This window comes from Anas platyrhynchos, chromosome 1 (genome assembly GCF_047663525.1).
Source record: "Anas platyrhynchos isolate ZD024472 breed Pekin duck chromosome 1, IASCAAS_PekinDuck_T2T, whole genome shotgun sequence".
NCBI classification, from domain to species: Eukaryota; Metazoa; Chordata; class Aves; order Anseriformes; family Anatidae; genus Anas; species Anas platyrhynchos.
In genome coordinates this window covers 39,849,192-39,875,951 of record NC_092587.1, presented here as the reverse complement: position 1 = coordinate 39,875,951, position 26,760 = coordinate 39,849,192, and the positions used below count along the sequence as shown (strand labels likewise).

The window sequence follows — 26,760 nt, the reverse complement described above, 5'->3', positions numbered from 1 at the left end:
GGAAGGGACGGAGGCGGGGGCTCGGGGGGCGCCGCTGGTATTCCCCTCGGAGTTGAGCCCGGAGGGGAGGCAGGAGGAAAACAACAAGTAGTTGGCGCCGCGGGAGGAGGAGGGGAGCCGCTTTCTGCCCCCTGGCTCAGGTACCGGAGGGGCAGGGAGGGGGGCGGCAGGGACAAGGTAGGGGGGTGGGGGGGGATCGGGAAGGATGCCCTGCCTTCCCCGGCTCGTCCCCGAGATGCGTGGTTTCCCTGGGAAAGTGGCAGCCCCGGCTCCGCACGAACGGCTTCTCCAAGGGTGTGCCTGCCGCCCGAGCTGCTTCATCCCACAAAGCAATCATAAATAGATGGGGAGGGGGGAACAAGCCTCCCACCCCTCTTTATCTCCATAGGAAGCTGCTCGGCTACCACAAGGCAGGTGCCCGCTCTCTGTTCCCCCAGCCCCGCGAGGAGCTGGCGGTGGCGGTGGTGGCGGTGGTGGCGGTGGGCTGGGCGGCTGATCCTGCCGGGGGGGAGCGCTGACAGCTCGCAGCTCGCCCCGGGGGGACCGGGGGACCGCCTGGAGCCGTGCCCGGGGCGGCGGGGGCCGGGCTGGGCGGGGAGCGGCGCGGTGCTGCCGGGGGGGGCTTCTCCCTCATCCCTCATCCCTCACATCTCTCCTCTGTCCGCGTTGAAGGCGCAGAAGCTCGTCCCCCCCGGACCCGCCCGCTCTGCCCCCTGCCCAGTCATGTCCCACCCGGAGCGATGGGGAAGCTCGAGGACAACGAGAGGGTGATCCTCAACGTGGGGGGCACGCGGCACGAAACCTACCGCAGCACCCTGAAGACCCTGCCGGGGACCCGCCTGGCCCTGCTCGCCTGCGAGTCCCGCAGCGAGTCCCCCGGCGCCGAGGAGCCGTCGCCGCCGCCCCCGCCGCCCCCCAACCCGCCGCCCCTGGCCGGGGGCTGCCCGGAGCCCGGCAGCGGCTGCGGCCCCCGGCTCGGGGGCGGCGGCGGCGGGGCCAGCGAGTTCTTCTTCGACCGCCACCCGGGGGTCTTCGCCTATGTGCTCAACTACTACCGCACCGGCAAGCTGCACTGCCCCGCCGACGTCTGCGGGCCGCTCTTCGAGGAGGAGCTGGCCTTCTGGGGCATCGACGAGACCGACGTGGAGCCCTGCTGCTGGATGACCTACCGCCAGCACCGCGACGCCGAGGAGGCGCTCGACATCTTCGAGGCGCCCGACCTGCTGACGGGCGAGCCGCCCCCCGACGGCGACGACGACGACCTGGCGGCCAAGAGGCTGGGCATCGAGGACGTGGGGGCTGCCGCCGGGGCCGCCGACGGCAAGGGGGGCCGCTGGAAGCGGCTGCAGCCCCGCGTCTGGGCGCTCTTCGAGGACCCCTACTCCTCGCGGGCCGCCAGGGTAAGCACCCTCGGACGGCGCTGCCGCCCCCAGGGGGGCCAGGGGAGACCCTGCCCCTGCCTCTGTCCGTGCCTCGGGGTGCTGGGGTGGACGGTGGGGGCGCGGGGCGGCGAGGGGAAGCATGGCCGGCTTGGGGTGGGAGTGTGGCTTGGGTGGGTCACCACCATGGGGTGATGCTGGTGGCCCTCTGTGTCTGCAGGTGGCAAGGGGCTCCTTTCCGAGGGCCCCCAGGGCGGTGTGTGGGGTGTGTGGGAGCCATCATCCCACCCCAGTTCTCAGGGTAGCCTTGGGTTTGGGGTGAGGTGGTGGCAGCCTCCTTGGCCACCTTGTCCCTTCAGCATCCCTCTGTCAGCGCTGGGAGAAGGTCCGAGTTCAACGCAGTGCGTGTGGCAGAGGGTCACCCTGACTGCCCGCACTGGTTTCTCAGGGTCACCCTCACCAGCCTGTGACTGGCAGGTTGGTGAACAGAGTAAGCTTTCATTATTTAGGTAAGGAATTGAGTTTTTGATGCTACTTTCTGCTCTGGAGTACGATCTGGATTTTAGTTCTGCCGGGTAGCTGCTGCTATCAGTGGTGACGGGAGTTTGCTTTCTTAACCCTGGCTTTGGAGCAAACTAATAGTTGTAACTCCTTTGGGAGAAATACACAGCCATGCCTTGAACGTAGCTGTGACAAAAGCAACCAGCAACAAATCCTCCCTGTAACGCGTGAAAAGAACTTGTAATGGGAAACGTGCTCGAATTAAGAATATCAGTAAGTTTTTTGTGGTGTATTTACTGGGATTTCCCGTGAAGCGTTCAGACCTGAGCCTCATCCTGCAAAAAGTGCAGTTACAACCAGTGCCATCCCCTGATCAGCCATACCAATTTCGTGGCAAGCCGATAGATGCGAGCATAAATGTGTGGCTCACAGATTTCTTGAGTTGCACCTCATGGCCTGGCGCAGGTTCTGTGAAACTTGGCAACCCCCACGAACTTAGTGGGCTAGGCAACACAGAAAGCAACATCCTTCTAGTTATTACTGACATTTGCCGAGTGCCAGCACTGTTAATGTTTTCAGTGTCCAACAATTTGTTTACCTTTGGCAGCTGGCTCCAGCTGATAGTTGAAGTACATTTTTAATACTGGATTAGTTCTGAAGACGCTTCTGGGAGTTTTTTCTGGTTTTGCTCATTAACGACTCGCACGCGTTGCTCACATCCTCGCTGCCGGAACTCCACAGCTCCTTTTGCTGTCAGGTACCTGACAAAACAGCAGCGTGCAGCGATCCTGCTGCAGCCTGTCTGTCACCACTGCTTCTGTCAAAGTTGCTGACAGCAGCGAGCCCGCAGCTGTTATGCTACGGAGCCTTCCCCGTGGACTGTGCTGGGGCACTGATGAGCCTGAAGTAAACATTACATGGAAGGTAGCAGGAGGAATACGAGGATAGGGTGCTGGTTGCCATTACACCCCAAAATCAGAGCCGTCACTTGTGCTTTCAGCCCACTTCAGTCCACCCCAACAGAACCTGTAGGCAAGGTTTGCCCAATTTCCCATCCATGCTACACCATCAGTGGGTCGGGTAAATACCTCTCAAATTTGGAAATGAGTGCTAATTAAGTTAATGTCATAGTGTAAGATTAACAATACTGACCTCTTAAAAACTGGTTTTAAGTGTTGTGTTCTGGTTTCTACCACAGGCACTGTCAGAGCTGTAGCAACAGTGTCTAAATTGGTGTTTTAATTTTCTTCTTCAGTTCTGCTACTGTGTATAGTGATCTTTCCAGTAGGAAGACAAGTTGCAGAATCCTGGCAAGTTTTAAACCATAAAGCACCTTTGCACTTAGGGACTGGCATACACCTGGTGCTCACACCTGAACACATAGCAGTTGAGGTGATGGGAAGCTCAGCGTGGAACTGAGATGTTACTGTCAGTTCAACATTTTCCCACACCTGAGAGAGAGAGAGAGAGAGAGACGTTATTTTCTGAGCATTCTGGCAAATGCCAGCATATTGTTGTGTGTCAGCTGAAATGATGACTAACTCTAAAAATATTTGGGTGAAATCCTGGCCTTACTGAAAGCAAGAAAAACTCCGTGAACATCAATCTTGTCTCATAGTGTTAGCTACTGACTCATGCACTGCTGGGATTATGGTGAGACTGCTTAGTGGTAAACTTTCTTAGTAACTGTGGTAATTATTTATTTATTTGTTTAAAGCATTGCTGCCTGATTTAACTTCCACGATATCCATTCTGGGAAATATGATGTTGATTAAAAACTGGATATTTGTTATTAATGAAACGGTACTTAATATTTCTGATTTTCTTTATCCTAAACTGTGATCTCTAAAAATAGAAATTTATAGAAATTCAAATATAAGTTGCCATGGTAACCTATTGGGGGATAGTGCACGCACAAGATTATTCTAGCAAGACCATCCAATGGTGTTATATAAATAGAGAAACTAGTTTGTTGACAAAAAGGTTTGCTTCATTGGAGATGAAAAAAAAATCAACTTTAATGTGTGCAGTTTGTTAATCAGTGAGTGACATCTACTAGCCATGTTTTTTTTGTAAATATAGAATGTAATACACATATGTACAATTACTTTGAAACGTGCAACTCTTTACTTTGTATTTCAAGTTCAGGAGTTATTTCTGAATATTGTTTCTGTTTTCATTTTATCATTTTGGGTTTTATAGTCTGTGAATTGTAATTAAAGGGTAGAGTGGCACTCCTTTCACTCCAGGATTAATAGAGCTATCATTCACAAACTTCCATCTGACAGGACACTGCTATGCAGGTGCAGAGATGCTGGCGTAAGATACTGTCACAGGAAAAGATGTATTGGGCAAATAAATCTTCCTGTGTGTTGGTTTAAGCAGCTCTGAAGCAGATCCTTATCCAATTCTTACCTCAGTCGTGTGAACTGAGTGTGACTAGTTAACACCTGTAGACTATTTTGGTATCCTTTGGCATCCCTCGCCTCATAAGTACAAAGTATTCATTATGCTTTAGTGCAAAGAAATGTCTAAATAGTTTGTAAGAAAGTACAAGAGGCATAATTAAGCACGAGTTTGAAAGAGCGTCTGCAGATGCCCAGAGGGACCTAGAATGTCAGTGCCAGTCTCAGATATCATATTTCAAATTAATTAAGCTTTTAAGGCCTTTTACTGTTGAATAATAGTTGAAGTATGGCACTGCTTAAAGAAATAATTATCATTTGTCATTGATTTTTCCTAAGGATTATGGATTATTCATGTACTTAGCGCAGGAACTCACAGATGCCCTGGGGAATCTCAATGCTCACAGCTGTCTGTCTGTCCCTCTGAGAAGCCTGTCCGTCTGTGTGTGGAGCTGGGACGGGGAAGCCAGGGTGGGTGGGTTGGTGGTGGTCTGGGGCACACAGTCAGGCACTGCCTGCTTGTCCTGTGTCATGTGTGGTGGCTGTAGGGACCTGGCATAACCCCACTGCTGCACCTTTCTTTTCTGTCAGAAAGACCATCATTATTTGGTTTGCAAGGGAAGGATAAAAGCTAATTAGCATTCGTATTTGTAAAGTTTGCTTGGGTGATCACAGAAATGCAAAAAAAAAAACCCCAAAACCAGAGAGCCTTGCAGTTTGGGATTTACGCTCACACCTTGCAGGTGTTCTTAAAAACAGTAATCCTACAGCACTTCATCGTGATGCAGGGAGCGGGACATGAGCAGCAAGCAGCACTGCTGGCTGGAAATGCAAAGTTCCTGTGTGCTGCTCTACGTGGTGGAGTCACATCAGCAGAGGCTTGTTGTAATGCTTCCACTGGCCTCGAGCATTTGGTGAGGTTAGTCGTAGGAAGGCTCAGCTGAAATAAGTCAGGAGGGAGAATGGGGAGAATATGATTTTATGGATCCCCTCAACAACCTAAAGCCCCAGAAATCATATTGGAGAGCATTCTTAATAAAAGTAACATATATTTACTTGGTAGCTTGTGCACTTTTTTTTTCCAGGAAACTAGATACCTGTCATGTCCCAGGGTGGCCGAATTGCATGGTTTATATTTAGGACTTTGGCTATTCATAATGTAAAACAGCTTTCATTTCTGGTGGAAGCAATGCTGCTGGGACAGTCTGATGGAGACACTATAAATGGAGTGGGGAGAATATGCTTAGCTCAGAATATACATTTGTAGGTTAATAGCGAAGAGAAGAGTTCATTTGCTTTCTTAAAAATAGAAAAGCCATTTAATTTATAAGTGCAAGCCTTTACTCTCTATCTTTTATGCAAGAAGGAAAGCAAGTATATTTTAGATCTTACTCTTAAGTAATTCTTTAATTATGAAGATTTTTTCTATCTGAAAATGATTATAGAAGTGTACAAAGAAAATAGTAAAGAATGGCAGAGAAACTGAAAGAGGGATTTCCTCTTGCCATCTTGGTAATCAAAGTGTTGAATTTTATTTCTAAGTGGGAAAGGAGAGTCCATTCTCTTAAATTGGCTAAAAAAAGTGGTTCTGCTTAAAGCATTCAGCCTATGGAAGCAGCAGTTGCTTTTAAAGCCACAGCAAGATTTGTACCTAGTGACAAACACCATGAGGCATCACTGTTAAGGGCATTTGTATGCTCCATAGTGTACACAGGATGACTAAATCACATTATAAGTCATTTTTATTAATTTATTTCTGGAATGCTGGCTATTGAAAGACTTAATTGTAAATTGTTGCTTAATGAGTTACCTGTTCAACATGGGCATGTCTGATCTACATTAAATTTAGTTGGAATATGATGGCACTGATATATCGGTGAGGTAAAATCAGAAAGATTTCTGCCTCCCTAACTTCTGCCTTTTTCTTCTACAGCTGTTCTGCCTGCTGCTGCTACTGTTTCCATGGAAACAAGCCAGCTCTTGGCTTCCTTTTTCCATTGAAAACAGCCTTCTCTCTGTCACTTATTAATCTCGGAGAAGCATTTTGTCATGGCTCTGACATGAACGCCACAGAGATGATCTGCCCTATCATTTCAGAAATAGATGCTGTCACATATTTGCCCATGCACATAGCCAGGTTCGTTTTCTGACTGAAATAATTTGGTTAATGGACTTATTCAGTATTTGCTTTGGTGTAACTGGAAGTGGAAATTAGCCTAACACACATAGCTCAAGATAATAACAGTGTGAGAATTATTCTTGGTTGAGAAATCTGGCAGACAGGATTCTTTTATGCAGTTCAGACATAACGCTCTGCTCTCTGTCATGTTTTGTTTACAACAGTGAAATGCTAAAATGATTTACTTTGGGGGTGAGAATGTGTTTTCAAACCTACTAAGATGGTGGAGGAGGAGTAGCTCAAATTCTGGTGAATATAAGGTATCACACAGAATAATGCCATCATGCAATGCAGTCAGGGTAAGAAAAAAGTGAATTAAAAATGGTATATTCAGGGACCCTATATTCATAAAGTGTCTGGTACTTCGCCCATGATAAATGTATCAATGCTCTTTGAAGAAGCCAGCATTTTTTTGCCTGTTTTTGTGAATTTGTTTTAAATAATAGTTAAAAAAAATCAGAACTTGGACTAATCTCAAGTCCTTGATTAGTTTCCCTCTTTGCAGAAACTCTAAGATGTTTTAAGGAAACTCTGTGTAAAACTTATTTGCCCTTTTTGTCTTCAGCAGTCATTGGCAGGAAGTGTCTGTTCTCTTCCTATGAAGTTACCTTGCAATCAGGGAAGAAGTATCAGAGAAGAGCAAAGGCATCTCTATACAATTTTTAAATATTTTTATATTCTGATTGCAAGTGGTGTTTCGGCGTTGTTCAACTCCACAGAGATTCCTGCTCTTAGCTGATCTTGGGGAAACATGGTTTCCTTCAGCCAGAACAGGAAAGAAAGGGTTTGTACTTTCCGTATTTAGCACCTGATGGGATGGGATGTTCCCTTCTAATTCTCTTCACTAAATTCTTCTTCAGACATTTCTGCTGGCAGTGTGATTTACATAAGCTTACTGATCCCATGTAGGAGCTTGTGGGGATTTCTGCTGTTTACTTTTTACCATGAGTAAAGTATGTAGGCCAATAAAAATACAGATAGGGTAATATATGGAATATCAAGCTGTTGGTTATAATTCTGCTAAGGATATTTCTTATAGCAATACTTTCTTACGTGTGCAGTTGCTTCTAAAGAGCCTTCCTCCTGATGCAAGGGCTGAAGCATGAGGATATTTCTTGCACCAGAAATACTTTGAAGTGGTGAACGCAATATACAACTATGGAAATGTGTACAGACATAGTAATATAATCTTAGCATTGGCAATTATCAAATTTAGCATTATCAACATGATAAAAGGGATTTAAGTTGTTAGTGCTGACCTGGTATATTTACATACACGTGTATACGTTTCTATAACTGAATGGTAATCATATCAGAAAGAGATCCAGAAACAGTTGTAGAGAAAGAACATGAAATCACTTTTCTTTTTTTAGTTCTACAAATGTGTTTAATTAACATCATTGTTAGTACTTTATGATGACTAAAGCACTTTTGAAAGAAAAACTCCACTTCCATCTGTTAATCAGTAGTGTTAAAAATAGAATGCCATCTAATCACATAAAACACATTTTCTTGTGATTTGTAATTTGCTTTGCAGAATTTTTGACTGAAGTAGTGACATGAAGCTTAAAAAATGGATTATCCAATTATATATTACATCTCTGTTTTTTTCCCTGTCTGAAGATTTTGAGATGTTGCTGTGATTTTGGTCTTTATACCTGTAGGTTAACTATTGCAGGAGTGTAATAATTCAATCTTCTCTTATGACAGACAGCCTTTTTTAGTTTCTTAGCATTTCTAGGTGAACCTTAGGTATCAGGTCTTTGATATGCTCCTGAAAAAATGCTGTAAATAGAGGAGAACAGTCTTTTATCCTGGTGCTGAATAATATGGTAAAGTTTACTTATATGTGTTGAATAAAGAATATGCTATCATTTAGTCTTATTTCTGAGATAAGTATAGTTTCTTAAATATTTACATTGTCATTAGTATATAGCATACAAATCTTTTTTGTTGTTGTTTCTTTCTTTTTTTTTTTTCCTTTTCAGTATGCCTACACTGAACAAGGTGGAGTATCTTGAAACTTGTGTTTTTTGTTTCAATGATTTGTAGAGTATACTGCTGTATAGCAATAATCTTCTTAAATGTTTAAACCTTATCCTAAGAGAAATAATTCTTCTTCAGGAATGACTTTCACCACAATGAAGTGCTTTCTTTAGTAAAAGCTCAGGGCTACTCTAATGCTAGGGGTCTAGCACTATGTGGGATTTTGAAGTAACAGAAATCATACACTAAGACTCAATTTCAATGGCTGAGAAAATTCTCTTTCAGGGAATCGCTTTAGAGAACATTAAGTATAGTGACACAAATGGTGACACAGAATGGTGCTGTGAAATGCTACTTACATGTGGTTGCAAAAATAAGGAGCGTGAGATGAGATCCTGACGGTTTTGCCTGGGGGGCACCTTTGCTGCCCGTCATGGTGCTGGTTTGGAGTAGTCAGCCTCCCAACAGGCACCCTGCTGCTCAGTGGGTCTTAACTAGGGGGAAAAGTAACATCTCTAATCATATTTCTCTTGGCTTGCTTAATTTCTCAAAATATAAATGTTCACAAAATGTATTACACTTTTATATGCTGTCTACTGTGAGATCAAGGGTAATCAAGCATGTAGTAATTAGTATTTAATATGAAGACTCTGCAACCACAGAAAGATATATATTTTTTTAAACTAGTGGTAAAAATTCTTATGGAATAAGGTAAAGGTTGTTTTTAAAGTACATAAACACATGGTTATAAAATTTCTTTAGTTCTTAGACAACACCATAGGAGACATCTTTGCGAGTCCTTATTCTTGAACATGTATTCAAAAATTCTAGGCAATTTTAAAATGAAGTGTCTGTTTTTACATGTATGTTATTCATTGGCACCTAGTAATCCTTTACCCATGTGAATGGCAATTATTCATAATAATTGGATTCAGGATTATATTAATTTTTACAGAATTACATTGGTTAAGAGGTGGAAAAAGCTATATTAGATTTTTTTTTTTTTCCCCAATATCATCCCAAGCATTCTGCATTATTATTATTATTTAAACAGGAACTTTGCAGCATTCTAAATTTAATCCAGTTCTGGCTTGGAGAAGAACCTCAATTCTCTTTTTGGTTTCTAATCACACTGGGGAAAGGAATTTTCTTTCCATTGAGATTCTAGGTCTAGTATCTACCTTCACTTTTCCATTTGAATTTTAGGAAATGATTCATCTCCAGGCACATATGGGTTTCATCTTGAACATCCTTGCATTGGTCTGGGAAAATATTTAAACACATTAGATGCTCATTTGATTTCTTGTGTGCTTAAGTTTAATCTTGTGTCAAAATATTTTGTTGGACTGGGAACTGAGTTTGGGCCACTTGCCGGAACTTAACTCTTTCCCTTACACTGAAAAATGAAGTCCTTTATGTAATAATTATTTTGTGATTCATATTTTCATAGTATAAAAAATAAAGTGTATATACAGTAACTGTAATAAATGGCATCAAAAGGGATTTTTTTTTTTTTTTTTTTGGTAGAAGTCAAGTGAGGTAGGATTTCAGCCCAAATATTGAACATAAGCTCTGCTGCATAAGTCATTGCCTGCTTGTTATCTGGTAAAACTTCATGTTAAATTTATTTTAAAAACTTAGATAGATGTCTCCATCCCTTGGTCAGTAAATCTCATTACTGGATATATGCTAGGCTAGGTTGAAACTTTTGACAGTAGGCTGGAGTTAGATTCCAGCTTGCCCAGGTGATATTATGCCAATGTAGCTTAGAGAAAGAACCAGTCGTGTTTGTCAATTGTCTCCAAAAGGGCCACAAAAAGCTGATGTTTCAGTGACCCTTGAATGGTCAACAAAATTGGTTTGATGCATTGCAGCTACAGGGTCTCCTTGGTTAGTCATTGCGTGTTCTAAATTGGTTTCTCAATAGCAGGACAAATGAGCTGGGGAAATTAAAAAGCAGAGAATATTTGATAAAAAGGAAAAATTACATCTTGGTTGAAATTGAACCATTGTAGACTGAAACAAGGAATGTAGCTTCATTATTTTACTTTATCACAATACAGCCGGCCAAACCTTAAAACCGGGAAAGGCATTTTGTATTATGTCTATTTTTTATGAATGGCTTTCATTGTTTTAAGGATGGAAGATGTCAGTTGCCTTTAAACTGCAGGTTTATCTACCAGATTGATGCTGTTCATTGCAGTTGCCTCTTCCTTAATCTTAAAATGAGAAGGGAGCTTTGATTTTTTCAGAATGATTTCTCTAATGACTAGGTTTATTCAATTTTAGAAATGTCTATTGTAGCAAGTACAGTTTTGATGCAGGTCTTCATCTTAATTCAGCTTCTGAGACAACTGCAAGTGTCTCCCCAAACCATATTTGGAGGCTCTTGGTTCTAACTTATCTGCTTCCTCAATCCTCAACCTCACCTCATTGCATTCAATACCTTGCACTACAACTGAGCCAATGACCGACTATTCTAATACTTATGAATCTGTGCTTTTCCAGTGTTTTTGTAATACAATTAACCATTCTGCTTGAGCTTGAGTTGCAATGATAATTATATATGCTTCTCTACTCTCAGTGCTACCTTCAGTAGCTGTACTAGCAGCATTTGTTTGAGAGAGTGACGGCATTCATCACGTATTGTAATGATTTTTCAATTTTAGTGATTTTGTATTCTCAACAATTTAAAGAAATTTAAATTCAGTATTTGGTAGCAGAAATGTACCCATTAGTCTTTAGAGAAGTGCAGATTTAGTTCATGTTGGGTTTGTATTTCATTAGAGGAATCTATCTCGCACTGGAGTTATGACAGATTCACGAGATGAAGGCAATCCTCTTTGAAACAGTGTCTGCTTTTGTTAAAATATCGATACCTAACTTTCTAAAACAGAGTGAGGAAAATTATTGAACTCCTGTCTTCTAGTGCTACTGTTTGTTCACTCCTTGAAAATACAGATCAGGAGGCATCTATTAGTAATTATAATGAACAAACATTGCAAATCTTGTTTGTTTACTGGCAAAGCTTTTTAAAAATGATGAGGTAATTGTTACGGTTTGTAATTATATGGTGAACATAACCCTTTCTTCATAAACCTAAACCTTGTTTCTAGGTGGGAATGTCTCGGCAATAGTAGGGCCTAAGGGAAAACACTATATGCTGTAAAAATTTGTGCTATAATTTTTTCTTGTGATTCTGCTGCTCAGACAAGCACCATGCCAGTGTGACAACTACATGCCCTGCAAGACCAGGTGTGAAGAGTAAGTCTGACACAGGAGAACAATGTTTATGGTCCTTGTGCTTTCAAATTTCAGGTGGAGTTTTTATCCATATATACATCAATAGGGATGTATCATAGAATTACAGAAAGATTTGGGTTGGAAAGGACCTTAAAGATCATCTAACTCCAATCCCCCTGCTATGGGCAAGGACACCTCCCACCAGCCCAGGTTGCCCAAAGCCCCATCCAGCCTGGCCTTGAGCACCTCCAGGGATGGGGCATCCACAGCTTCTCTGGGCAACCTGTGCCAGGGCCTCACCATCCTCTGGGTGAAGAATTTCCTCCTAACATCTAATCTAAATCAACACTCTTTGATTTTGAATTTACACTCTTTGAAACTCATTACTCCTTGTCTTATCACTACATTCCCTGACAAAGAGTCCCACACCAGCTTTCTTGACATCTCATGTTGAGCTTCTCATCAACCAGCACCCCCAGGTCCTTCTCTTCAGGGCTGCTCTCAATCCATTCTCCACCCAGCCTGTATCTGTGCTTGGTCCTGCACCCAGCCCGGGTACAGGACTTTGCACTTGGCCTTGTTGAACCTCACGAGGTTCGCACAGGCCCACCAGGCCTCAGGCCTACCCAGGTCCTTCTGGATGCCATCCCTTCCCTTCTGTGTGTCAACTGCACCACACAGCTTGGTGGCATCAGCAATCTTGGTATATATTTACACACACACATATGCGTTTCTAAACATGTACATAACAGTGTTCCTAACTTGATTATGATCAAGTTAGATTATAGTAAGTAAGATTAAGATTAAGTAAGATTATAGACAAGAAGATTTTCTCTGTGCATATGTATATTTTTCCCCATCTCTGTGTCCTTGAGGACTTTAATGAAGAAGGACGTATCCCAGGTCTCATGACTTAATTATTTTAATTGTTTAACACAGATTCCACCTATTAGTTCAAATACTAATAGTAGCATGTCTGAACACCTTGCAGAAGACATCTTTTCTTAAGAAAGCATTTGCATTTCCACTTGTTGCAGCATCAGGAAGTGTAACTCTGCCACAGTACCTGGAGTGGACTTGGCTGATGTAGGAAAATCCTTTGAGAGCTCTGCCTTTTGTTCAATAAATCATAAATCAAGTTGGAAATTGTTTTAGTATTTCATTCAGTCAATCCTGCATTATTGAATGTGTGAAACCAATAGTCTGTGGTGTTCATTGTTACAAAAAACATCTACAAACTTTAAACAAGAAGACTTCTTTTCACAGATTTACTTCCAACATCCTTCAACAGTTAAGAGAATTATATTATTTTTATAGAGTTAAACTGAATCGCTCAAAAGCCTATAACAAGTTCTGGTAAATTATACAGTCTTGCATTTGAACCCTACTGATTTTTATATTGTAAGATTCTGTACATTCTTTATTATTATAAGACGTTTTAGGAAAAACATGTCTCCCAGGGATGTAGCTTTCCCCTCTGCAACTATTGGTAAAAGGGAAATGCTAAATAACATCAGATTTGGCAATCATCTTCATGAGATGAGACTGATAAACACATACCATGATATTTCATCTTTGAAATAATCCAACCTGTTTTATTATTTATTTATTTATTTATTTATTTATTTATTTATTTATTTATAAGTTTAGTTATTTTTTGTAGAATGAAGAGAAGTTCATCTCAAATCAGATTCACGCATTTCTGCTTCTTGTAAGGCAGAATGGGATTGCCAAATAAAGAGAAGCATGAAAATGTGAACCTAACATTTATATAGAAGATGCAAAAATCTTAGTACAGTGCATACTGTGAGTGTTATAAGGATTACGTTATGACAAACTTGTTTGGTCAGACTCTGTGGGAGATGAGGAGTAAAGAGGGCTTGGGGACTAATGCACTGGCAGGGAATTCTGGAGATACAGTTTGTGCCTGCCAGGCTGTAACATCTTCCATGGTTCACCACACTGGTGTGATTCACCCTGTCTACAAACTGGGAAGACACAGCTGTCCTCCTGCTCTAGAAGATTACAAGATAACTTTTAAAAAATAACGCAGTGCTAAAATAATGCAGTAACATAAAGGGACTAAGTATTTTTGTTGGTGACAGTCAAATGTAGTTCAGAGGAGAGTTTAAGAACTTTTTAAAGAAAATTGGGGATAGTTTGCTGTTTTCTGTGCCCACTAGTTTAAGTATATATAATCATCTCATGTTCTTCTGTTTTTATTTTTTCATTACCTCTGTCTCATTTATTTTACAACATGGGTATATTCTGAGAATAAACTGGGGCTGTGTCTTTGTGGTATATGCAATAATTAGTAGGAGAGGAAATCCCCTAAGTATATTGATAATTTGATTTGCTCAACAGAGACAGAAGGGAATATTCAAATAAGAAGGCACATATCCCACACCTGAGCAATCTAGAAAAAAGAAAATTTGGAATTCAGTAAGCAAACATTATCCATTTTGTGAGCTGACTGAGGCAGGGTTTACATGGGAAGAAACTCTTCAGTCATGTTAATGAAGATTCCTTTGTAGCATATGAATGCAAGGAGATCAAATTAAGGTGGAGCTTGGCTCAGATACACAGATTGTCAGAGTTTTTCCCTGGAATTTATGTTAGAACTTATGAAATAAAAGATTCCTGGAATTCAATACACCTGAAAACAATGCAATTTTCAGTCTTTCTCACCAATTTCTGAATGTTTACAAAGACATTTGGCATTCAGCCTGTGCAGTTAAATTCAGGCAAAACAGAGCAGGGAGTCTTAAAATGAGAAATACTGGCCAATCTATACAGTTGGCTCTGCTACCAATTCAATCTGCAGTATATTAGAACAACTGTACAGTATTTTCAATGATCTTGTGTTGATTCTTGGTTGTGTTCTGCTTTTGAAGCATAGATTTGTGGTGGCCCTCAGCTACCAGATATGGGGAGGAGGGGAGGAATGGTTGAGACTGCAGGCTGTGCTTCTAGGGAATATGTTTTATTAGACTCTTCCTAATAATAATAATAAAAAAAAAGCAGCAAGATCCCATAAGAGTGCCTGGTATGAGCAATACTGATGGTACCATTTGATTTTGTACTTCAGGAGTGTTTGTATCATTTAGTGAAAGCTAGTTCCTACCTTTGATGCTTTTAATATGTTAACTTGTTGTGTGCAACTGTTTGGATGTTCATTATTGGCTAAGCACACTGGTGTTGTGACTGAATTACTGTAAATATTGGTAAATGATTTTCCCAAAGGAGTAGGTCATACCTGCTCCTTAATTCTGAAATAACACCCAACTTTCTGTCCTGCTTCATGTGCAAGACTGATCTATATGAGAACTCTAGCTGTGAGTTTTTCTTATGAGAGAATTCTTCCTATAGAGGTAAATGTATTTTCATGAAGAAGACGTAATTTAATAGTTTACTGAAAATTGAAGTCAAACATTTTGTTAACTCGATAGATCTGAATTATTGTGTAAATGGTGGAAGCCAAGGACAGCAAACAAGTTGCCACAGAAATGGTTGAAGTGTTTTGAAAATCTGTCTTTAACTGTGGGCACTGACATTGTTGATTTGATTTCTCCTTTATCCTCAGAAAAACCCTTTCCCATGTCAACAGAAGCATTTATATTACTTTTACATATTATGAAAGCCATACAAATTACTACAGGAAATTCATTAATAGATTAGCTGCTATGTTTCTGTGCTGGAAATGACATCTAACTTTATTTCGCCAAGATCTGGGGATATGTTTGCAGCACATGGCATTGTTGGTTGAATTCAGAACAGAAGACAGCAGCTTGCAAGTATTAAGTCTGCTCTGATTGCAGAAAGACAAGCAATTTCTTCACCCTGTTAATAGCTGTGGGACAAGAGGCAGGATAAATGAGTGAGCACTGTTTCTTTTTCCACCTGAAATGGTAACTGCCTGTAGTCCTGACAGGAGAAACCTACATTTTTGGACTTTCTTCTGAGGCTTTTGAAGTTTGAAAAATTCCCATTTGGAGCGTTGTTAATAGCTGCATAAAACAGATCTGGATTTCAGTACAGTTCCTTATGCAGAATAATATCTGATCTTGAAACAACATCCAAGATTTTACATAGAATTGAATGCACATTTCCAAGCAATAAATCAACTGTAAAGAATTTAGCAACAGAAAATATATAGAGTTATAGTTTTATGAGTCCACCTCATATGCTTTCTCCTTTGTGCATGTGTTGTGCTGATTTTGTGCAAGGTTCTGAACCTTGTGAAAGTGAATCAGGAACACAGCACAGGTCTGGTTTCATATTCACTGTATAACTTTGAAAAACAAATCTTTCATTACAGGAGTTTAGCATGAAAAAAAATAGTTCTATGTATTCCTAGTGGCAGTGGCAAATTGTTGGCATGGGTCACTAGTTTAACTCTAAAAAAGCTATGAGCTTGTAGCCATGCTAACAAGCTGTAGTGCTTTTCAAAGTGAATTTGGCAGTAGAGGTTAAGAAGGTCTTCCTTCACCGCCACAATATTTATTAGAGTAAAAACCTGATTTTTTGTTTTTATTTTTAAAATTATTTTTATTTTAAAGATAGTAGCGCATTGCGCTGTTCTTTCAGTTCCAGGATATTTGTATATAAAAGAATGACACTGGGCTTCTCATTGGCCTGGCAATCTTTAAATCAGGAAAGGATCTCCTAGAATATGCAGGGAATCTTGGATACACTGCACATTGTCAAACTGATAAGCTAAGTATGCTAGAGGATTTGAGTGTTCCTATAAATACCTATAAATAGGAAACCAATAAAAAAAATACATTAAGACTTTGAGGAGACAGAATCTTAAAGGAAATATCTAATCAGAAGAAGCTGAAGAAAAAATATATATATTCGAAATGGCAATTAACAAAAAAAGGCTAGGAGAGAGAGAAAAAAAAAAGACCTGATGATGGGGGTGGGGAGATTTTTTTTTTTTTTTTGAGGACCACGAAATGAGGTAGGCTCAGATAATTAGGGACTGGCATTGCCTTGAAATGGAGGTTGTGTTGGTTATAGTTGCTTCCAGATTTGTTTTATTCTGCAGCCTAGGGAAGGAAAAATACATGTTAACAGGTTTGTAGGGTGAAAATATTTGCATTTATTACAGTCCTTGGGAATCTTCAGTTGATTAGAATAAAATATTGGTGGAGAGGAAGGGAAAAAAGAAGGCCAGGGAGAAGCCTCTGTGCCTATCCATGCTGAGCGGTGCATCACATCTGAGGTGTAATAATACACTTGGTTCTTGAACTTCTGAAAACAATATTTAAGACTTTCAGTTTACTGTGAATCTGTCTGAGCTGTATCTGAAGGGCAAAAATTCAGTGTACCTCTGTAAGATTTGGAAAATGGTCCTGCCTGTGCACTTATTCTTTATTTTTCTAATGAGAATCAGTAGCTCACAGCCTTGACACTGCTCATGCATAAACTCTATCAAAACTCGTGCTTATTCTGCAGTGTTTGTAGTGGTTTAGATAAGAGATAATAAATAACTGGAAATATGTAACATATGGCATTGAGATGTAACTGTGTTAAAACGCTTTCAGTTGTTAAACATATTTATGTACTAATATTATAAAAATTACTACATGTACTAATATTGTAAATATTATTATATGGTGATTTTTCAAGAAAATGGAGCACTTTTTTAAGTTCATAGAAAAATGAAAAATAGGTCATGATAAAGAGACAGAAGAGGCTAATAAGATAAATTTTTAATATTTGAAATTCACTAAGTAGCAGAAAGATTTTTTTTTCCTTCATAGGAACTAATGGGCTAGAAATAATAGACTTGAATAAAATTATCCTAAGTCAGGGTATACTATATCATTCTGAATTGGTCTATTCAAGTCAAAGCTTTTTCTACATCTTAAAACCCTTTTTTGGGGGGGCTGTTGAAAGAACACTAGTACTGCAATTGTAAGAAAGAATACTAGCAAGGCTTTGAGGAACCTCAAATTCCAGCTGAGTCTTCTACTTTTTTAAACAAAGAGCATTTCTGAAGTTACTGGAAACGAAGAAAGATGTGTGATCTGTACTCCATCATGGGGTACTCTTCTGTAAATGTTGCATTTACATGGTATGAGCTAGCAGCAGCTTTTATTCTTTTGTGGGAGAATCACCAGAGATAGTGCCAAGAATGGCTACTGTCTTGCTCTGAAGAGAAAAGGTGAAACCAACTTTAAATGATGGGACAGAACTTTAAATAAGGATGGAAATTTCCCCCCGCATTTTCCAGCACAGGAATCTCCCTCTCTTATTAATAAGGAAAATTATGAGTGAATTAGAAGCTTAATAAGCATGTTTCCTAAAGACCTAATTGTTCTTTAATCTTGTCTCATGCTTTTCATTGATCAAAGGTGAAGTCTAGAAGAAACTGTTCAGCAAGCATCTCATTTTATTATTTATTTATTTATTTATTTAATATTTTTACTTTTTCTCTATGGAATGTTAGTAAATTTTCTCTCAATCATTGTCTTGAATACAGAAATATGATGACCCTTGGAGTTCCAGGCTTAAGCTGATACAAATTCCTTTTTTTTTTAATTCATTTTTTTTAATTCCTGTTTTTTTTTTTTTTTTTTTTTTAATTTATTTATTTATTATTTATTTTTTTTTTCCTTAGTGCCTTAAAAGCTATCAGAAGCTTTGTTGGAGAGTCTTTCAGATTTTTTTTTTTCATCGTAAATTTATATTATGGCAATATATTTTTTGTTGTTGGTGGTGATAGATGGTGTTTTTGTTTTGTAATGTACTTTTATGCTCACAGCAGTGAAGAATGGGTGATTTGCTTCGTCATTGATCTGAGGTTGGATCTAAGATTGATAGTTGGATCAGATGATCTTGGAGGTCTTTTCCAACCCTAATGATTCCATGATTCTAAGGTGCCCCTCTGTATCTGATAGTGGTTAGACAAGTAGTGTATGTATGCAATCCAAAACTGGAAATCTTTTGTTTGGCTGTAGAGTCTTACCTTATTTTCATCAGCTTACCTTATTTTCATTACCTTAGTTTCATCATGTGCTGTTTCTGCTTTGGGCTAATACCATAAAAAAATAGAATCCTTGTCCTTGACTGTGTCATCAGTTTTCTGTCTTCAAAGATAACACTGTTAATGCTATTAGCTAATGTTGGATTGTTATGAAGAGAGACAACAGTGAGCGGCAGACTGAATGACTTGCAATAACATAAAATGCTATGCTGTTTGACCTGTAGGATACATTTTTATTACTGGGTCTAGGAGACTTATTATGCACCCATTCAATTAAGATGAAGGCTCAGGAAAGAAGAGGAAGAGCAGTAAAAATTGAAAATGAAGCCTGAAGATTTGCAGTACTGCTTTTCATGAATTATAGATGATGTAAATTAAAGTGTCAGACAGTATTGAAAAACTGCTTTGTCTGTAACCATTTTATGAAAACTGGAATTATTTTGGAATAAACATGAAGAAATAGACCAAATCAACATATGAAAACCAGTATGCGTGAATGATGATTTTGTAACACCTTTTTTACCAGAGGTTTGTTTTGGAACGCCTTATTGATAATGGTGTGGAAAGGATAACTCTTCCTAGATATGCACAACCAGAGACAATTCTAGTTCTGCATTAAACTCAGGTTTTTCTTCACCTTCTTTTATTCAAGTATGCAAATGTTATATCATCCTCATTTCATAAATTAGTTAATGTTTGGAACAAATTAATTTTCTTTTGGACATGTCCTATTTTTTTTTTCTAATTCATTTGTTAGTTATCTGATCCTGCTAAGAAAGTATGTGGGGTGAGTCTAAATATTTTTTTCCCCCTTTAAAGGAGAAAAAAATAAAATAAAATATATAAAAAAACAAACTCCGTAGGCTCACAGCTCAGTGCTGTGAAATATAATGAATGACGTTCTCTTTTCAAAAATAGTTAGACTTGCAAACTTAAAACAACAAGGAAAACTACCTCTATTTTTTGTTAATCTTAGCTGCAGACCCATTTTATTTCTATTACAGAATCCTGTACACAATTTCTGTCTGAAAAGTTCTCACGTGTTGTGGTATGTATTTTTTTGTTTCAGCTGGGTGTTTAGAAGGTGCAATTCAGAACACCTAAAATTAGGAGTCTAAGTTCTCTGTCTTTATAGTTAGAGATACAGGCCTAGATGATTAAAAATAGCCAAGGGAGATGCATACATTCAGAGAGCACCCTTTTGAGTGTTTTCAATACAATTCTGCTATATGTATAACCAAACCACACATTTATGTGCAGTGTATTTTATTGGGATATGCTTGTTTGCACACAAGTTGTACTACTGAGAAATAGGCATGTGAAAAGTGGAAAAATAGCAAAATTGTTGTTTTTGTGCTCTAAATATAGAATTGGCATTAGCATAATTATTTTTTTTGCTAAAGCTGTTTTACCTAAATCAATATAATAAGCTTGTATGGCCATGTTGTTCATAGTTCAATCAGGTTAAGAGTATCTTGTACTCGTTTAGCTTAGTTTGGGTCCAAACCAATTTTCCCACACTTTACATAATGCACTAGAGGGTTGCTCTGATATAAATAAGAAAACTTTCAAAGCAATTTACTAAATTGGTGCAATTTCTATGTATACCACTTTATTTATTAGGATATTTATACCCTCATCAGATATTGTAGGAAATCACTAGATTTTAATATGTCATACCTATCTTGAAATTAAAGTATTTGAGTAAAATCAGATTGAACTGACTCAGCTACTCAAAGACTTACTTCAGAGCCACTCACTGCCTGCCCATGTGTAGTACTTTTCTGTTCCTGCTCTTTGCCTTGGTCTCTCTCAGCTTTAAATTCCTTGTAAGCACTGGCTTATTTCTATATGTGCATACATATTTGACTTGAGCACGTTTTGGATTGTGCATCAGGAGCCTTGGTATCATCTAGCTTCCCTGGTGAATGGAGAGTGATGGGTTCTCAATGCAATTTACTGTAAAGTGTATGGTCTCAGAGACAAGTGTAGTTTTAGAGAGCTTGGATTTATATATGTATATATAATTAGGAAGTCAGTAAAATCATCTTGATTCCATTCTAGCATGTCTTTATTAGTGTTAGTGGGCAGGGACAGGATTGTGACAGTTGCTAACATAACTTATTGCAATTTATGACATCACATAACCACTAAGAGTTTTTTTTTTTGTTGTTGTTTTTTGTTGTTGTTGTTGTTTTCTAATTCTTTACATTTGTGCTGAATTTTCTCCTTGCCTGTAATGCCCCCCAGTTGTACAACAGAGCTGTTGCATGCTCTTTTGACATGCTGTGACTTCATGAGCCCTGCTGGGGCATGAGGTGCACCTCTAAAGCTGTTATTTCTATGTTAGTGATTTCTATTGTGTGTCTCCTCCTTCCCCCCTAAAAAAAAAAAAAAAAAATCTGCCCTTCCAAGCAAGATAGCAGAGGCTCAGATGGCTGCACCACACAGGAGGACTGACGTGCGTCTGGGCTGTGTTCAGAATCAGCAGAGAAATTCTCGTGGTAAATCGTGCCTTGTGTTTTTGTGGTGGGTCACTTGCAGGAGGTCAATCAAAGGGTGAGGACTGTTTGTCCTCTGCCATGTGAGGCAACGAGAACAAGATTAAAGTGGAAAGTTGCCTGGATGGAACTGTGGAGATCCATGCAGGTGCAGCCTTGTTTTTCTTCCAGGCCTTTTTGGGGGATAGGATAAGAGATGCATCAGAGCATCATTAACTTTCAAAGCTGTTTTTCTACAGAAAACAATACACAGCAATCAAAATCAAAACAGAGGCCAGCCCTAACCCAGGCATGCTTTCATTTTAAAAGGTATGTAAATAGTAAATAGTCTATGTTCAAAGCGAAAGCAAAGCAAGGGCTCAGCAGGAAACCTCATGCCAGACTGCAGTAGGCACACACCTGCTCAGCAGTGGTGTTCAAGTGGAAAGCACCATGTGCCTGTGCAGCACCGTGGTAGCGCTGTTTGGTTTCTTTTTACCTTATGAAGCAGTGCATATTCTTATTTTGTTATTTTAATTTTTGATAGAAGAAGCTATTTGTGTTGAATTCTTGTAACTTTGAAAATTGTTGGGAAGGGTATTATTTTTCACGGTGTGTGTTTTAGAGAAACAGATTCTGAGGTTAAACAAGGTGTAACATGGCAAGGCTGTGAAGATCTTCCTGTTTTCATCACTGCATACTAAACTACCTTCTCAACACTGCTGTAGACATCACTGGGATTTGCATATATCCAAGCTGAATTTTGGTTGTGGATGACATGCATGCACTGGTTTGATTGGGGAGTTTACTGCAGCGTGGTGTTCAGTGATGGCAAAGAGGCCACAGAACAAATACAGACTTCCTGTCAAAGACCATGATCTCTCCTCCAAATACTGCCAGAAATAAAGCATTAGGAAAAGCTGCTCTGAAGGGTGGCTGACCATTGCTATTTTGTTTTTCTAGAAGAAGTTTCTTTGGAGCTGGAATCCAATTCCATTTGCTTGTCCGAAATTAATGGCTTTACCCATTGCAGAGGAAACTGTCTAGTCATGATCAGAAGGAAATTGATTGTGTGACTGAATGTCACTGGAAATGTCATAAACATGAAAACACCTTGTTTTAAATTTCAAGCAACAGGTCTTGCCAGTGGAAATCCAACCCAGTCATGCAGTATGTGGCTGTTGGATATCACTCCAATGTGTTGTGTTTCGTACTTGTAGTTTCCAACAAATGGGGAAGGTTGTGAGAAACAAGTTTCTCTGCTGTAGTGGCTGTTGGATACTCTTATAGGGTGTGTTGCCTCATGCTGATAGATTTCTTTAATTAAGTCTGTTCCGGAATGTAGTAGGATTTATAACATTTTCAAATATTCATAACCACTATAGGATCTGACTTAGCAGGGAAATTAATGTTTCATGGTTTTGACCTCAAAGGATGTACAGACTTCACAGGTTGGCTATTGCAGAGCTTAGGTTTGATTCTGGATCCAAAATAAAAATTTGGTCAGTCTGCAGCCAAGCACGGAAAACAAATTGAGCTCTATTAACTTGGAAAACCCATGGCTTAAAGAACAAAACTAAAACTAAATCTTCAAAGACACATATTACAGATGCTGTTTTCAATAATTAGAATTGTGAGATTTTTGGCAATGTTATGGATACAACATTTCTGAGCTTTCTTGTTTTATTTGTTGTGGTTTAAGATTTTGTGGATTTTCTATGAAACATGGTTTTATTATTGGGCACAAAAGCTGTATGTCCAGCTGCAGTTGAACAGCTGTATAAATATTTCTAAATGACTCCTTTTCCACCATATCTGGCACAAACACAGGAAACATTACAAATAAAAAACAAACTGTTGATAACAATCTGGGTCATAAACACAACACAGCATCCCTCCCTCCTCAGCTTACCTGAGCTTCTGCCCCTTCAGTTTTATCCATGCAGGTTGCCCTCCTCCTCCTTCTCCTGGTGCACCCCTCTGCAGAGGCTCTTCCGCCGGGGTCAGCACCCTCAGGAGGAGCTGGTGTCTTTCCTCCAGGAACGGTAATAGGGGATGCTGCTTTTCTTCCCAGCATGATTTTGGGAAAGGGTGGGCCAGGCTAATTGCAACTTCAATTTGCTGCATAAATTCCTACTGTTATCACTTTATTGGTTTTATGTGGGTCAAATCCTCAAGTGTTGCTAAACTGTTGTGAACCAATGACTGATAATAACGCGTCTGGGAAAGAAGTAGAAATAGGAAGGAAGGTAGGACTAGGATTTACCGAGATTGAATCTACTGGGTTTGAAGGGATGGCTTTTTTTCTCATAACCCCTTTTCCTGTAAGTGGCAGTTTCTGTTTTCATTTATTAAAATGCTTATGGAACAACGATAGAAAGATGTGTACTAATGGCAGACAGCCCAGACCACCAAAGCAATCAAAGATTTAGAAATTGTGGCCTATAGGAAAGGATAAGGGACCTAATGTTTGTGTTAGGGATTAGGATGCTGTAGAAAGACATAGGGGAGTTCCAATAGGCTGCTGCAAATAAAAAAAGTGAGCTTTTCCAGTGTCAATACCAAAGAGACCAAAATGTAATAGGATTAAATTGGAGATGGAGAGATTTAGTATAGATTTACACTTCAGTTCAGTGCTTTGGTATGACTAGAACAGATTCTGATGAGACTGAGTTGAAGCCATAAACAAGAAACATCAAGCCTTAATTTGCTTGTCTCCTTACATTTTTCCAAATTCTTTCAGGTCACAAAGAGTCTTTAGGATTTAAGTTCAAATTGTACTTGTGTATCTGGAGAGTTATAAATTAACAAACAATTGCCTTGGATGAGATCGTCCATACTTTATTCTCATTCATGCTCATTTTATATTTTGTTTTTAATTGCAGTGTTACTTTTAAAGTTTTTAGAAGTGGAAAAATGGTTAATATTTAGGAGATAATATACTTATAGTCAAATAAATTTGGAAAATGTGTATTTACCCATAGATTGTGATCATACACTTGTAGAACAAGAGAGTGACCTCAGATTATAGCTTAAAATCTGGTGTACTCCTTATTTTTATTTATTTATTTATTTATTTTCAGACATTCTTTCTTCCTTACTCCACATTGTCATTATGTGTAGCTGTTAAAACACCAAGTAACAAAACGAGTCCCCTATGACAGAAGTGTTGGGAGCTAAGAGAATTGTTCTGCAAGGCAATGTAGACTGAAGTTATTTTGCATTTGTATTACACTTGCTTTGTAACAATAGTGGGATGGACACAATTCAGATGATAAAGAGAGTAGTGGTCCTCCAAAAAGATCTGACTGGGGAACTGGAACATTTTTCATGTGCAGCCTTGATTTACAGTCATGAATTTCTGCTCCACAGACTATAGTCAGAGTCATGAAGCAAGCTTTACTTTTCAAGTAAAGCTTGAAGTAGACTCTGAAAGGTGATCAAGGGGGTGCCAGATCTTATTGTCCAAATTCAGGGTCATCACTCACAATTTCTGTGACACAAATCAAGATTTACAAGCCTCTCCTTCATAACAGAAGATGCCAGCCAATTTCTACCTCTATATCTACACTCCAAATAAATTTACACTAGTTTATAAATAATCCAGTGATAATCCAATGACGTATTTAAAGAAGTGCAGGGAAAATTTATAGTGCGTGCTTGAGCCAGAAATACTTCATTGTTATTAAAAGCTCTATCTTTTTCTCATGGGAAATGATAGCAAAATTTTTACCTGAAACAAGATCTGAAAACAGGTTTAGAAAGACTTGAAAATAATAACAAAATGTGTCTGGAATACCCTCCAAAATATTGAGTTCAACCAGATTTTATCTTCCAAATATTTTTATTCATTCAACAGTTTCTTCTTCCAGCTTTGTCAAGCCTTTGATGTTTTTCTTCTTCATGTTTGTGCATATGCAGATAAGTGCCCGTTTAATAGCTTACATACATTCCTGAATCAGAGCTATAATTTTATTTCCTGTAGCGTGTGTTTCATACATGGAAGTGCATTCAAATCTATGAAAAGTAGCCGAAATGTTTGGCAGTATTTATTTCTGACCAAGTCCTTCCAAACTGAAGCTTAAAGGAGACAAGCTATATTTATTTATTTATTTATTTTGATAACGTAGGTATGGAGAAAGAAAAATAGTAGGAAGGGGCAATATTTTTAAAATGAGTAAATATTTTTATCCGTTTTTAATTCTGGAACATTATTTTCAGTAGCAATCTCATTATAAATTTGAATGAAAGATAAAAAAAGATTTAAATATTTCAGTGTTGAACAGAAAATATTTTTTCCCCTGAAAAACAGAAATATGTATATTATAGACTCATTCATGTTAAATTCTAGAATTTCTTTGTGTTCCTCAAACTGAGAAGTTCATTATTTTTATTGCTCAAGTGACGGCCCATGGTTAGGCAGCATTAAATGGCAAATGGTGACAGAACACCCTGGGCATCAAACGCCTGAAGCAAAACTGACAGATTGCTCCAGTCTGAATTGTGTGCCAGTATGTCAAGGCCATGTGCACTTTGCCAGCAGTTTTCTGGTGAAAGTTCACTAATTTTGGTGAAATTGTTGTCCTGTCAAAGGGAAAATGGAGTTTGCAGCTTAGCGTTTCAGCAGAAGTAAGAGGCATGCAAGGGGTTAAAAACAAACAAACAAAAAATAACCTTGGTACATTTGATGGTCATGATGAGTTTACTAAATCTCAGACTCAAGTATAGAGAAGTTAAAAAAACGTTTTTAGAGATTTGATATGTAAACTTGAATATCTTTCAATAAAAGCATGTGTAATTGAAGGTGGTGAGTCTTTATGAAGTGTTACTGGCTTTTTAGCAAAGTTCATTATGCAGAAATATTTCTGTTCTGCTCATTTCAAAGTTTGGTCATTAGGCTTACTGATTCATAAGAAGGTGACGCGGGTAATAGGCTGTTATTAATGTGCATAACTGCTGAGGTGAGCTTTGTTCTGCTGCATTAATAAGTGAATAGTAACGGAGACGGCCCAATTACCAGCTGAAATGGAATAGAATTTCTTTATAGACAAGGCATAAATAAATATTACCAATTGTGATAACTTTTACATTTTATTAAGACAAACAACAAAACAAGTGGAAAAGAATAATTGAAGTTTCAATGTGAGAAATCACAATGGTTAACTTCTCTATAACCGCAACAGTCTGAGCTAATGGAGCATGACTGCATGCTGGCTAGGGAAGGGCTTCTCTCTGAAAGGAAGAAAAAAGTAGCATCCTTAGATACATCCCTGGAAAAAAAAAAGTGAAAAGCTCTTTAAAAGGCATTTCTGGAAGGGGAATCAGTTACTTTTGCTCACCTATTTAGAATGCCTACTCAAAATCTCTTCTTATACACTTCTGTAATTTGTGTATGCATGGATATGTTGTTGTCCAGGAGTCCTGTTTTCAAGATTTAAATGACTTTGAAAATTCAAAGCATGTGAAATGCTATTTCACTGAAATGGAAATTTCTCACCAAGATTGAAAAATTAGAAACTCATCAGAAATTTGGACCAGAACTGTTCTTTGCAAGATGAGTTACTGTTTACTAGTTGCAGGAAAAAAACAGTTG

General features: G+C 39.2%; 1 protein-coding gene across 12 annotated transcripts in view; it reads left to right on the top strand.

The window, feature by feature from the left end:
• KCNC2 (potassium voltage-gated channel subfamily C member 2) overlaps positions 1 to 26,760 on the top strand; it is a 100,491-nt gene continuing 73,731 nt past the window's right edge. For all 12 annotated transcript variants that reach the window (XM_038170710.2, XM_038170681.2, XM_072035017.1 and 9 more), the window contains exons 1-2: positions 1 to 140; positions 673 to 1,400. In XM_038170710.2, the coding sequence (XP_038026638.1) occupies positions 741 to 1,400 (660 nt within the window). In that variant the 5' untranslated portion in view covers positions 1 to 140; positions 673 to 740. The remainder of the gene's footprint in view (positions 141 to 672; positions 1,401 to 26,760) is intronic.